The sequence below is a fragment of the Heliangelus exortis genome, chromosome 11 (assembly GCF_036169615.1).
Source record: "Heliangelus exortis chromosome 11, bHelExo1.hap1, whole genome shotgun sequence".
Taxonomy (NCBI): domain Eukaryota; kingdom Metazoa; phylum Chordata; class Aves; order Apodiformes; family Trochilidae; genus Heliangelus; species Heliangelus exortis.
The window spans coordinates 7,101,222-7,115,303 of NC_092432.1; the positions used below are offsets into that span (position 1 = coordinate 7,101,222).

General features: G+C 40.0%; 1 protein-coding gene across 2 annotated transcripts in view; it reads left to right on the forward strand.

Annotated features, from left to right (window-relative positions):
• The window catches only part of AGBL1 (AGBL carboxypeptidase 1), a 272,982-nt gene that overhangs the window by 65,666 nt on the left and 193,234 nt on the right, over positions 1-14,082 (forward strand). For both annotated transcript variants that reach the window (XM_071754302.1, XM_071754304.1), the window contains exons 15-17: positions 3,244-3,331; positions 8,932-9,076; positions 12,302-12,455. In XM_071754302.1, the coding sequence (XP_071610403.1) occupies positions 3,244-3,331; positions 8,932-9,076; positions 12,302-12,455 (387 nt within the window). The remainder of the gene's footprint in view (positions 1-3,243; positions 3,332-8,931; positions 9,077-12,301; positions 12,456-14,082) is intronic.

The window sequence follows — 14,082 nt, forward strand, 5'->3', positions numbered from 1 at the left end:
AACTGGGATAGTCTTCTGTTTCAAAGAATATCTTTTTAATGCTGTAAAGGTTTTGAGCTTTCCATGTCTATAATGGAGACTGTAAGTTTAATTTTATCTTCCCTGTAATCCACTGAAAATCCTACTTAAAGTTTGTCCAAGGATCCTTTTCTATCCTCAGGAGGAATGAGGAGTATGCTTAATATTGAGGCCTGGGAGAGGATTTGTGGGGCAAAAAAATGTCACTGTTTTGTGTTTAGAGACTAGAACTGAAGAAGAATGGCAATAGGGGTGGGAGAGAGGTGGGAAAAAAGACAATGTTGAAATTGAATGAGCAGAGTAGAATTGGAAAGTGTTTCAAAGATTTAAATAAATGTAGATAATCGTCAAACAAATATTCATGATACCTTGAGTTTATCCAGAAAGACGTCTCTGCCTGTAGACCTGCTGAGACTTCTGCTGATATTAATGGTAAAATTTCTGTTCATGGCTGTCTGAGCTCATGTCAGAGTCTGTGGTTCAGGTGGAAAGTGGCATTGCTCAGAAAAAGGCAGGGGAAATTCCAGCTTTCAATGCCCAATTGAGAAGATAAATTATTTCTGCTGCATGGAGACTGGGGGTTGGATTCTTAGCTGGCATAAGCAGTTTTGTTGGGTTTTTTGCTTGTTTCCATGCAAACAGCTATGTTTCCATAGCTGTGTTAATTTACACCAGCTCAAGCCCTGACTCAGAATGTTTAATAAGCCCCTAATACCAGCTTTTGCATTCCTCTGAAGCCCTATGGGTACAGCCGTTAACATCACCAGGAGAAGCCTCTCAAGATCAATGTACCTAAAACAATAGTAGTAGGAGCTGGAATGGCTTGTCACTTGTATTTTTGAAGTTGCCTGGATACCCCAATGGCATAATGATTTATAAGGCATTTTCTCTTTAACCTTAAGGGCTGGGGTTCAAGTACTTGTGATCACAAGTGAAAATAAATGTACATTTTGTCATCTTATTCTGCTTATGCAATGAAGTGCATTGAGGTTCTGATGAAAACCCCAATACAGCCTCTCATACAGCCACCAGTATCTTCATAACCAGAAGAAGACCTTGGCTATTATTGATGGCAGGTTGATTGTTGTCTGTCTGTTTGGCTGTTGTCAGCATTTATAATCTCATTGTGTACACCTGAAATTGTACACGACTCACATGTTCAAACATGCAGTGAACATGTTTGGAAATAAAATGTGATAATACCATCTGGTGTAAGGAGGCAAAGCCATGATTTGCTTTTGGATGGCTTGTACGTGGGCTTGGCTGCTGAAGTGGCTCTGTGGGTTAGATCTGCTGCTCTGAGAGGGCAGTGAAGCTCTTGCTTGTCTGCCATGGCTGAGAGAGGCTCATTACCCCTACACACATAATATTTACACACACTGTTGGTAAGAGATGCTGTTTATTTGCTACATTTGCTCTGCACTTTCCTGGGCTAATTCCATAATAGTAAAGCCTCCCAGTTGTCATCTAGAGCCAAAGTAGCATGAATGGCAGTACTTGACAGCTCCTGGTTGCTGATGTACTTTGATTTTTTCCCTTCCTCTTGGTTACATCGTTACTGTGTAATTTTCAAATCGTAAGAAAAGGATGTTTCAGGAAATTGTTGGGAAGAGGAGCAGAGCAAGTCAGGAGGTGTAGCCTCTGCCTCTGTCCTTCTTCCTTTTCCACCGACTTTGCCACAGGAAATAAGATTTTGTCAGAAGCCTCATCTGTGTTTGTTGTTGAAGAGTGACTGTTTCCATAGGGAACATGGAAAAGAAAAAGTGTTTTTTGTTTTGTTTTTGTTTTTTTCCAAATGCAGTGGGATGGCAGACCAGTACAAACCATTTCTTAGAGGAAGTTGGGTGTGTGTGTCCTTTGGACTCACAGAGAAGGGCAGGAAGTGGAATTGGGGATCCTGAGAGAACTGCAGACCCTGAGCATCCTTTGGCTGATGTACTGGGCTTTTGGGCAGAACTGCATCTCTTGAAACTCTGTGTGGCCCATGTCCTGGAACCAAAACCAGAATTGCTTCTTGTATAGGGCTGGTGGTGCTGATTCGGGAAACAAAATTATATATTTGCTGTAGGGTAGTTAGTGGTATCCCACACCACAGCTGAGGGTGATCTGGAACAGCATTTCTGCTGGTACACTTTCAGCTCTTAAAGCACTTGAGTTTTAACACAGAAACCCAAAGGAAGAAAGGAAACTAAATAGCTGCTTGAGGAAATACATTGTCAATATTAATGATTTTCAAGCATTACCACCTCCCAGCATGAGAGCAGCCAAGAGAAGGCTCAGGGGGCAACTTATCCAAATGCATAAGTACTTGAAAGAGTGTTTTTCCCTTTCTTAAATATGCTTTCACACAATTGTTGCCAGCATCATTGCTGAGCTCTGGCTCTGCTGGATCCACTGGAGCTGACTGGTACAATCTCAGAGTCAAGGCCACCCCTGCCCCCAGCAGCTTGCCAGGGACACCCCATGCAGACAGTTGTGTAAGTGAGGAGAGGATCCTCACATACGTGTAAGAGAGCAGGCAGGTGTGCAGAGCAAAAGAATTTGCAACAAAAGCTGCCTGCAGGTGGGCTGGCTTCATGGACCTGTGAGTGTTGTATGCACAGCTCAGATCAGGGAAAGCTGCTTACCTTGGGCCAAAAGATAATGTTTTGGAGGTCAGGAAGAAGTCATCTTCTGGTTTAATATGGTGCAAAGATAGATGCTACTACTAGCAGCATTTATAAAACATAGGTGTTATTTAGGTCTAATAGCAAGATTAGAACATAGACTTGTTTTTTCTTGCTACTTTCTGAAGGTATGGTACTGGATGCACCACAGGTCTCAAGCTCTAGCAGGATAAAGGATTCAATAAAAGTGCAGCCAAGCATAAAATATGAGACTAACCAAATTTACTGATCTTGTTGTTTCCTTTGCTCCTATTATTTTCTTTTCCTTCATCTGTTTGCAAACAAAAGTCCTGGAAGTCCTCCCTTGCAAAAGGCCAGTCAGATAATTTCTTTTCTAATGAAATCCATTCAGCTCGTTTCTGCTGGAGGTGCTTTGTGTACAGATATTTCTATAACAGAAGAAAGCAGAGGGCTTTGGGAAACATATTTACTTTGCATATACTATCTTCAGAGTGAACACAGACAACATAATGCTGCTTCTTGTTTAGTATTTCATCCCCATCCCTGTCTTTTCCAGCCAGGAAAGTCACATCACTTGAAACTCTCTTGTTTTATGTAGGCATGCAGCTGGTGATGTATTCAGTGAAGGAAGCTCTCCAGGGCAGGCCTCGCTGGCTTCGGGCAGGCCAGGATATCTGTTATTACAAGTAAGTACCTTTTTGGTAAACAATTTGTGGTGTCTTTTCCCCTCTGTTCCTCTCGTGTAAACTGTATTGATGTTGTTAACCTTTGCTGACCAGTGCCAGCTCTTTCCAATGTCTATAAATTGGTGTTAGTTCATTGTGGTTGTGTGCTTCCAACTTTAGGGAACAGCTCCGAGAGAAATCTTAGATGTCTAGGGAGAAACAGGGCATGTGCACAACTCCCTTTCTCAGAAGGAGGGATGCTCAGACCTTGCTGATACAGCCAGAAATAATAAAGCTTAACCCCAAAGGTAGCATGGTTGGTTTTTTTCCTTGTTCAGGCAGAAAAGGGATGAGTAGAATCATTGATTTGCTTTTGCATACCATCAACTTTTCTAAGTGACATAGGAGTCGAGTAGCTAAAGAAGGGCTTATGCATATATAGGGTGGGTGTGTTTTACATACACACATGTTTTGTACACTGTCTGGTTCTTGCTCCTTATTCCTTGAATCAGAGAGCTTTGACTTCCCAGTGAGTGTGTACTGGTGGGGAAATAAAAGAGAAAGATGGCTGTGTTCACAGGTGGATTTGATGAGACAAATCCAGTGACAGTGGGCTGCCTTCCAGAAGTAGCAGAACTTCAAATGTGTTGATATAAAAAAAAAATCCAAGTAATCCTAATTTTTTGGTTTGTGTTTTTGTTTTGTGTTTTGGTTTTTTGTTTGTTGTTTTGGTTTTTGGTTGTTTTGTTTTTTGAGGGGGGTGGCAAAATGGGACAGTGCAGTACTGAAGGCTCAGATTATCCTCTCTCAACTTGGCATCCTCTCTGTAGCAATTTGAGAAGTTATTTAACTTGGTTCCATGTAGTCTTCACTGAGCTTTATTCACCTAACCTTTTCTACCTGAGAAGTTAACATAATGTGTTTGCAGTGGCTTCCCTTTGCATGGCAGTGACCTCTGGCTTCTGGGAGCTTGGGTTTCTGGCTGGGCAAACTTTATGTGCTGATTTATACAGTGGCTTCTCATGTCATTAACAAGGCAGTTGTTGTGCAGTGATTAAACAGCATCTGACTCCCAAGATTAATCCATGATTGTACAATTAAGCTTGCAATCAGATTCTTATTCAAAATATGTGACAGAGCAGAGTTTTATTGATTTGGAATACTCTGTGTTTTCTAACTGTACACTGAATTATATATCAACATAGTCATCTAAGGATCACTGTTGTCTGACTCATTCAGTGTTTATTCCAGGTTTGCACCTTTTCATACGTACAAGAATGCTCATGCACATAAGTCAGTGCACTTTCACCTCTACTGAAACTCTTTTTGTTTCAGTGATTACAGAAATTCCTAGTTGTGAGAAGCTGTATGTAGAAGGGAATGTGAAGAAAGCTGCTCAGATCAGGAGAGATGGGATTGCTCTTGTCATATCATGCTGCTTGTATTTTGAGGAAAGAGCTTGCTTAATTTTCTTGTATCCAGGTCACAGGTATCCTGGAGTGGGACTGGCACATTTTGAAGTGAACCTCATCTCATTACTTTCCCCTTGAGTTATCTGTAAATACAGGAAAAGAGCTATATACTTACAAAAGTAAGGAGGAACTCAAAGATGCCCTTAATTGCTTGTGTAGCAAGGCTCTTATTAAGAGCAAGCTCTGAGCTGAAGGACAGTGGGAGGAAAGGCTTGTTCAGAAGATGCATGTTGGTTGATCTCTGCTTACATTTATCTCCACTGAGGATGGGAGAGTTCACTCATGAAGATGAATGTTGTTCATTGCATACCTTTCCCATATGTCTCATGAGAGTTCTTATGTTACAGAGAATATTAGCAATGCTCTTGTCAAAAGGAAGCTGAGTGGCATCTCTGCTCTATTTTATTGCCTCTCTATGTAGTGGCAGGATACACCCATGATAAACAAAGTTGCAGTTACTATAGGATCATCTAATTCACTTGCTGTCTTGGCAGCTTTTATGAGGTGAATAATATTCCTTCCCAGCAAATTATTTAAGGAACAATAGCAGGGTGCTGAATTGGTGACAATGTGTTTGAGCCTTTTGGTTTCACGGCTCATTCTAAGCTTATTATGTTGCCTTCAGCTTTTCCAGACAATAGTCAGTTTACAGATAGTAATGAGGTACATGGAGTGTTTTGTTCTCACATCTCCACTAAAGACTTGGCTGTTTGGCGATATCAGAAGTGTCAGAATTAAGTCCTCTCTTTTCAGCATCTTTATAATCACATTTGGTGAAATCATCATCATAGCAAGTCCAGCAAGTTCCATCTCAGTTCTAATGATATCTACAAGAGAGGACTTGAGACATCACTGTCTGAGAGCACCTGACCTCTAAAGTGTTACTGAAGACCATAATAACAAGATGCCTGAGGGAATATTCTGCTTCGGTTGGGATTCTGGGGAAATAAAGTTTCCTTAGCATGGATTTGGCCCTTGAAAAGAAAGTTGTGTTATGCATTTTCCAGTTTCCAGTGTGGCAGACTCCGAGGTAACAGCCATGCCCCATAAATTGTTAAATATTGCTTTTTTGAGGTATGAACTGAGGTGTTAACAACACATATTGCACTTAGCAGTCATGTCCGGATACCAGACTCCAGGTGATAGGATTTTGGACAAAGGGAATGCATCGGCAGATTAGAAGTGATAAATAGTTGACTTTCCATTTGGACTCTGTTTTCAAATGGTCCAGAAATCTGGATAATGAGATTTTCTTCTGCCATTTTAACCTAAGTTGCTACAATGCTGTATTCCATCACCTACCAGTACCTTGTGCTGCAGAAAGGAAGGCTCAAGATAATATCAACATGAGATGCTATTCTTATACCACTTAGGGCTTTTCATTTTTGTGTCCCAATGTAGCTTTGGCCAAAGTGGCTTCACCTGTTTGTGTTTCAGTCTCCCCTGCCTGCCACCCAAAGAACGGGAATAGATAAAAGAGAAATAAGTTTAGTTAGATAATAATTGCAAAGGTCTTCTAAGCTCAAAAAAAGAAAAAAGATTGTGCAGAGTAAGTGATAAGTAGTATCATAATTATTATTAATTAACTTTCCATCACTGCTACACTGTTAATATACTACTTGAACATTATTCCTGAAGAGCAGCAAGCAAAATGATCTATTACAAAGTGACTGAAAGACACAGCAGATACAGCTTGCATGCTGATTAAAACCCCCACAGTTTGGTCTCTTACTTTCTTTCCAATAATCAGAGTATTAGATTCTCGAGAGCACGTGAGACTGTGAATATTTTTTTTAAAAAGAGAACACAAATAAGCTGGTGAGGACCAGGTATTGCTAGGGGCCTTTTCATTCCCTATTCCTTGCTTGTTAATTTGGGCTTCATGGTGGTATGGTCGAGTGCTGTGAAGGGCTAAGGAAAAAACCTGTCAGCCTCATGGAGGATCAAGGAGGCAATAGAGCCATCTTGGAGTGATAGCAGGAGGAGGAGGGGGAGACAAGGAAGAAAAAGCATTTTTATTTATTTATTTATTTATTATTTCTTTAAGAAAGATTCAGATACTGAATTATATGATGGATGCTGAGGAGACCAGATTATATGCAGCATTGTATGCATTAGGAATGATCATTTTGATCATTTACACTGCATGCACCCAGGTGGCTCTTCCTTTTAATACATGAGCAAAGAATATTGAAGATTCAAGGAAACCACTTGTGAGCTTTCTGTTGCTACCACATAATTTGCTACGGACTGAAGTAGGTGTCAAGAAGTGATTCAGAAGTCTGGAAACATCTGTTCTGGGTGGACAATTTGTTGGAACTGCAGAGGAGGTCAAAAGAAGAATGTGATGTGCTGCTAAGAGCCCAGTGAGGGTGCTGTGTATTGATACCCTCAGGATCCTGACACTGCAATCTGAGCACTGTGGGGAGCAGGGACCATTGACTACCAGTGTAACATCAAGGCCAGATGTGTCTGGCAGTGCAAGACATCTGGGTAAAGTGATATTTTAGGCAGGATATTTTTGGCTGCACAATTTCAGTCTACAGAAGGAGAAGCCTTTACTGGAGAATTAAAGAGAGGGGGGAATACTTTCCCTAGTGTGTAGGCTCTTTAGGCAGTATCTGCCCACAAAGATGTGCTTCCTCCCACACCTCTGACTACAAATATGAATTTTGATGGGAAGATCTCAGCACTTTTGACAGTTCTTTATGAATAAGATCATCTAACTATCCAAGTGACGAAGAATATAATAGACGGTAGTGAGGAGTACTTTCCTTATGCAGTATAAAAAAATTTGCTCTTAATTATCCTTCACTGTCAAAACTAAAATAGATTAAATTTCACTGTCCTGACTCAAAAAACAAAACAAAAGTGTCTCAAATCCAGGATCCGCTGAAATACACATATAATTGCTAAGTAGATATTTCTATAGTTATGAGTGCATTGCGTTTATTTTTTTCCTCTGAGTTTCTTTGTCCAGTATTAAGGTGGTTTATTTGCAAATGAAAGGTTGGGGTGAAGGGTTCAGCTGGGAATAAAATCGTAGGCTTTTCAGTTCACCACTGGGACTCAGTGTTCCTGTGCTATCCATTGATGCAGTCAGTATCACTCCCCTTGCATGTTTCTAACTACCAAATTCAGGTGGAGACACTGCAGCATTGTATTGTGTCTTTTTTATGAAAAAGAGCTGATTATTTTGGAGAATTTGACAAGAATAATTATTTTTTCCCACCACCTCTTTGAATAAAAATGAACAGAAGCAAAATAAACTAGTATTGTACATTTCAGGAGCTGAAATTGCATCTTTTGGTTGCCTCTTCTGTTTTGCATTTTAATGCAACGTTGATGATAACATTTGTCAAAGAAACCTCACAGTCTTTCAGAATCAGAGGGTTCAGCAACAGCATAATTGGTGCAATGTAGGAAAAATATTGCGTGAAATTTATTTATGGATGCGATTTGCTGTGGGGCTTCTCCCTAAAATGCATGCATTGTCTCCCTATCTCTGCTGAGAGCAAATTTTCTTACTCAGCCTAAAGTCACCTCTATTAAAATCTTTGGCAAAACGATCTGATCCTGGGACTAGGTTGAGATGCTTACTTTAGGATTTTGTAGTTTTAATAGAGTAACAAGGGCCTGTGAGTGCTCTAGCAGACCTTGGAGACCCTGACCAACCTCACCCAGGGCCCCCACATGTGCCATGAGCACAAGAGGTCTATTTAAGCTCTGTCCTGGCCTAAGCCCTGTTGTAATGAAGCTCCAGCTCAGTCACTGCTGTGTCTGTGTCTGAGCTTTGCTATGAACTCTGGTGATCTGCATCCTGACCCATGCACAGGCTTCCTGGCTCATCCCAGACCTAACTCATCACCACAAACTTGTCTGATGAGCTGAATGTGTGGTTGAACCCCCTCTAGCCTGGGTACCACCTGCTCAGGTACTGTAAGAGGGGACCTTGGCTGGTGAGGCCCCTGCTCTGCTGGCTTCCATGTCAAGCTCAGCTCCCTGTCTTTTAGGGAGCAACTGGGCCTGTCTACAGTGTGAGGTAAAAAGTTATTCAAGAGTCGACACTTCTCTGGACACCTCGTTCTTTCATGGATGCTACAAATGTGCATCTGGAAGTGATAACTGTCTACTTCCCTCTTTCTCCAGAAACCACTACTGCTGCAGTGCAGCTGCAGGAGGAGGTCCAAGAGGAAAATGCTACTACACACTCACCTTCAGCATCAAGTTCCCTCATGAAGATGATGTCTGCTATCTGGCCTACCATTACCCCTACACTTACTCCTCAATGATGGTAATATTGATATATCCACCTAGATAAGCTCATGGTCCTGACAGTTTGGAGCTGCCTTGGGCTGAGATCTTGAGATAAAAGCATAGAGAACTTTCTGTATGTGATAAGCTGGGATACAAGCCATTAGTACTTTACCTGTCAGGAGACAATGCAAACAAAAAATCTCAGTTTGGTTGGGCTGGGAAGTTAGGGGGCTAAAGATCATGACAAGTCATAAATGAAAGCTCCCCCCCTGCTCCTTCTGACAGTGGTTACAGCTCAGCTTTCAGAGCTGCACCCAGCAATACCACAGCACTGGATCTCATGTGAATACTTCATTGGCTGTTTCCTCTGTTATGTTTGGAGTGTCAGGAGAGATCTGTCACATCCTTACCAGTACAAAAACAAAAATGTAGAACTCCAAGGTGTAGATTGTATTATTCAGTTGTAACAAGTTTGCTTCAAACAAGTTTTTTCAAACAAGTTTTGTTTTCTACAGTCTTCCAGGCAGGGGTAGATGGTAAAATAATTTTCCAGGAAATGTGTCTTTCTTTACCTTTGACTGAAGCAGAAGGTCCCAAGGTTGGAGAGGAAGGTAGAATAACAGAAAGGACATAAATGATTCTGGGAGTAGCTTTACTTTGGTGCTAAAGATAAGAAAGATATTACTTAAAAAGAAGGCACACAGTTGCAGTAGGTTAGTTCCCTTTCTCCACCCGGTTTCTTTTATCAGCATTTTTTCTGGGTGTAAAATGCTGGTGTGGGTTGGGTAAGTTGAGGCTCTTTCTGTTTTTCACAATGGTGTCAGTTTGCCATTACCAGATATGAAAGACTGTGCTTTAAAGGGAAAAAAACATCCTCTGCCTCTTAATAACTGTGCTGCTCAGCTCTCCAGCATAGTTAGGTGTAGATTAATTCCCACTCAAACAACAGTCCTTTGTCAACTGTCTTGCATCCCATTATAGATGTTCAAAGAAACTGCTTCCAATAACTGGGAGAGGACCAATCAAGCCTTCATGGTCCCAAATACACCCTACCAGCTTGCTTCTTACTATGTTTATGGGTACCAGTTACTCCTCAAAAATCAATGAGGAAGAGAATATGCTGCAGTGGTGGGGTCTGACCTTGAGCCTTGCAAGTATGTGCATACTACTGTCTGTGGGGGAAAAGGCAAGTGCAATACTGAAGAACTGAGTGGACTTTTCACCGCCATGCTTTTATTACTGAAATGCAGTGCCTCATCATTATTTTACTGTTATTGATTTCTATAGTCTGCTGGCATGAAAGCAAGAGAGAGCTGGAGAGTTTGTATGCCGTGGCAATCTCTGAATATCTCTCCTCCTCCTGAATGAATAGAATAGAGATGAAAAAGATATAATTCCTTTACTTGCAGGGCCAAGTTGTGAAGTATTTCACTGCCTCTTCAGATAAAATGTTCATTGAAGTTAAAGGGAATTTGGCCTCAGGAAAAGTTTGAATGAACTTGGATTCAGTAAGGACCATAAAGTTTGGTAAAGGGGAATGATGGATGGAAAAAACTAATGGATTGTCATAACCAGCTCTTTAGTCAAAGCAACTGTTTGGTAATAATTCTAAAAAAGCATTTTAGCTTGAACTAATTTAAAATGTCGAGTGATGCAATTTACACAACTCCACGTTACTTTAATTTCTACAATAAGTAAACTAAATCAGGTTTTACACTAGTAGTTTTCATTTTAAACCATTTGTCCACTGGTGAAGTATTTTGTTTTTACATATCAGTAATAAATTAAAAGTGATTACAATCCCAAGAGCTCAATTAAATACATAGTGCTTTAGGGAAGAAGACAAACTTGTATATGGTGTCAGTAATGTGAAAATGCTTTTAAATATCATATATATTTAATAGTTACAGGAATATTTATAGAAATACATATTGCAGAATCTGATTTGAACTAAATACACTGTACAGTTCATTACTTTTTGTCCATTAGTAATTACATTTGTTTTATGAGCAGTAATTTATCTATTTTTACATCCCAGTGTTAATTGTTTGGATATCCAGCTAAAGTATCTGTGGCAGCTCTATCAAATTAAGTTTCACTGGGTACCAAGAACATAAGTAAATGATTATATTGAGTTCTGTCTATCCATGCAAGATTGTCACATCCATCTATAATTGAATTTACATTCTAGAGCAGTATGTTAATTGTTTTATGGCATAGCCAACGGTAAATTTCACTTCTGTGTTTACATTCAAATGGATACTGAGAAATCAGTTTGAAAGACAGTGAGCTCCAAGATTTGAGGACCAAGAATATCTTGTCCCATAAACAATGGTTAAAATTTAGCCCTGACTTGCCAAGACAAAATGTTGCCATGTAAGGATTGTCCAGTGAATCAGTGTTTTGGTTCAAGTCCTGTAGCACGAGTGTGCATGCTGTAGTTTACCTGTTCCTATCAAGCCAGAGACAACTGGTGTTCTACAACACTTAGCAATACTCTGCCATGGGATTACTTATAGTAGTCTTGCCACTTCAATTACAGTGTAAACATAGAACTACACGCCAGCTGGTGTGTGGGTGGCAAGTGACTATGTATCTAATGAGGCGATCAGAATTTGTTCCAAAAAGGCATTTTTTCTAAGTTGCCAATTCTTCTTCTCAAACTTCTCAAGAAGCTGTTGCGCTTAAGAATTGTTTAAAGCTGCCATAAACTTTGTGGGGAGCAGGGAAGAAAAGCTCCTTTTTAAATAACTTCTTGGAAGCGTGCTCTTCAAATTTCCCACTACTGATTGTACAAAATGTTTTGATGTAAACTTTTTGGCCGCCTCTGATGTGGAGTTGTTCCCGAGTTTCACTGGCACATGCTTGACAGCTAACCTGTTTTATAAATGCTCAAAAATGGTGACTTTTCTCACATTTCTACACAGCCCCTATTAAAATACAAGGAGTAGGCAGTTCCCTCATGTAGGCATAGAAGTTTCTTAATACTAAAAAAAAAAACCCAAACATTTAGGAACTGTTCAGGTAAAGTGATGTAAGAGTAGTAGTCTCCTGCAGTTTAAGTAAACTGGGATTTATTCTGAATGGTTCATGCATATTTGTAGGATGTAAAAGGTGATGATATTAGCTGGCAGAAGAGAGAAGGTGGGAAGTTAGCAAGAGGTGAAATGAGTACCAATAATAGCATACAGCTAGTGGAATAAAATCAGATTTTATAGACTGCGAATACATTTATAAATTTGCTTCCTTTCTTCTTCCCCAGTCCCATCTTGATATCCTGGAACAAAATAGAAACCCCAAGAAGGTTTACTGGAGGCAGCAGACGCTCTGCCAGACACTAGGAGGAAATCCATGCCCGTTGCTCACGATCACTGCCATGCCAGATTCTAAAAAAAGTGATGACTTGGAGCAATTCTGTAAGTAGCCAAATGAAGGATTAAAAAATGTGCTGGCGGCTCGCGGTCCTGTCAGCACTGGCAATGACAGCCTGTTTTGTGAACATGCTAAGTTTCTTGCCTGCCTGACTTTGGAAGAAGAAATCTAAACATGTGCAATAGTCATTAAAACACTTTTTAAAATTACAGATTTACACAGAGGAGGGAGGAGAGTTGACACCATTTTTTCACTGATTTTTTTTTCTTTGAAAATCTGAAACAGATACAAAGTTTGATATCAAATATGTCAAGGAACTGTGCAAGGAACTATGCAAGGAACTGTGTTTAAATAATCAGTTAGAAAAAAAATTGTTTATTTTTCCAAATGTATTTATTTTGAGATTTCAAAAAAATCAAGTAAAAGTTCACTTTTTCCTGGCTGTGAACATCTGTTGAAGAATTCTGGTTAAACCACCAGAAACCACATTTCTGGTAGATCTGTCTGGACACAATATAGCTCCTTGCATTCTGCCTGAGTCCTAATTATGGTCTATTGATGATAAATTATAATGATAAATATTATAACTGCCATGTTCTATCTAGAGGTGGTTGTTTTTCGTTGTGAAAGTCAAAGATTTAGTCCCTCAGTGGCCTTGATTAACAAGAATCAGATATGCAAATATCAGTAATCAACAGCAAGTGAGAAGTAGGTTCTGGTTAGGATCACACTGGGTTAGCTTTGATTTGAGAGCCTAAGTGACTTGCTACTTCTATGGAGGATGACAATTTTCACAGGTCAATAATACAGGCTGAGAACTTTGAGGGAGTGTGGAAATTTAAATTATCTTGAGGTCTTTTTGGATGTTAAGCAAATAGATGGCACTGTCTGACTGAGACATTAGGCTAGAAGTATCCAAAGGGATTCGGTAATCTGAACCAGGTTTCTCTTTGTGGGATTCATCTTTCAGGTGCATGGGTTGATACTTGAGTAGCAATCCTCATGTTATCCATGCTACATGCATAAACTAAAAGAAAGCTCAAGTGTAAGAATTGGTGAAAATTATTGCAATCTCTCCTGGTTCAGGTTTAGAGTGTAATCATCCCAAGTTCATACCTTTTTATTATATTTTGTGCCTTTTTATTATACCCCACAACATACCAAGGTCTGTAATCATGCAGATACAATCATCAGGATTCAAAATGCTCTAAGAAAATCACAGGCCTGTACAAATGGAACTAAAGCAAGAATAGTTAGAGGTGCTTTTACCTTTGGCACTGGACACAAGATGGAAACATAATTGTATATATTAATATTATTCTAGACTCTATACCATTTACAGTCCTTGGGCCTAGCCCTGGATGGAAACCTTTTTTGTTCCAGGTATGGTACAGCAGAGGAGAACAGATGCGCTCTGTGTATGCAGGATTTGCAGCCTATATTCAAGACAATTGAGAGGCACAGATGCTGAAATGAGGATCATGAGGAAATTACAACACAGTACTGACCAATGCAGTAAAACCCTGAGGGTCACACTGCTTTTAAGGATTATCATGTTATAAGTGTACCAATGTTGGGAGGCGTTGACATTTTCTGGAGCACCTTTCAGTGTGTATCAGAATGCACTTTGCAGTGTTAAAAAGGATTCTGGGAGGCTTCCAAGATCATTAA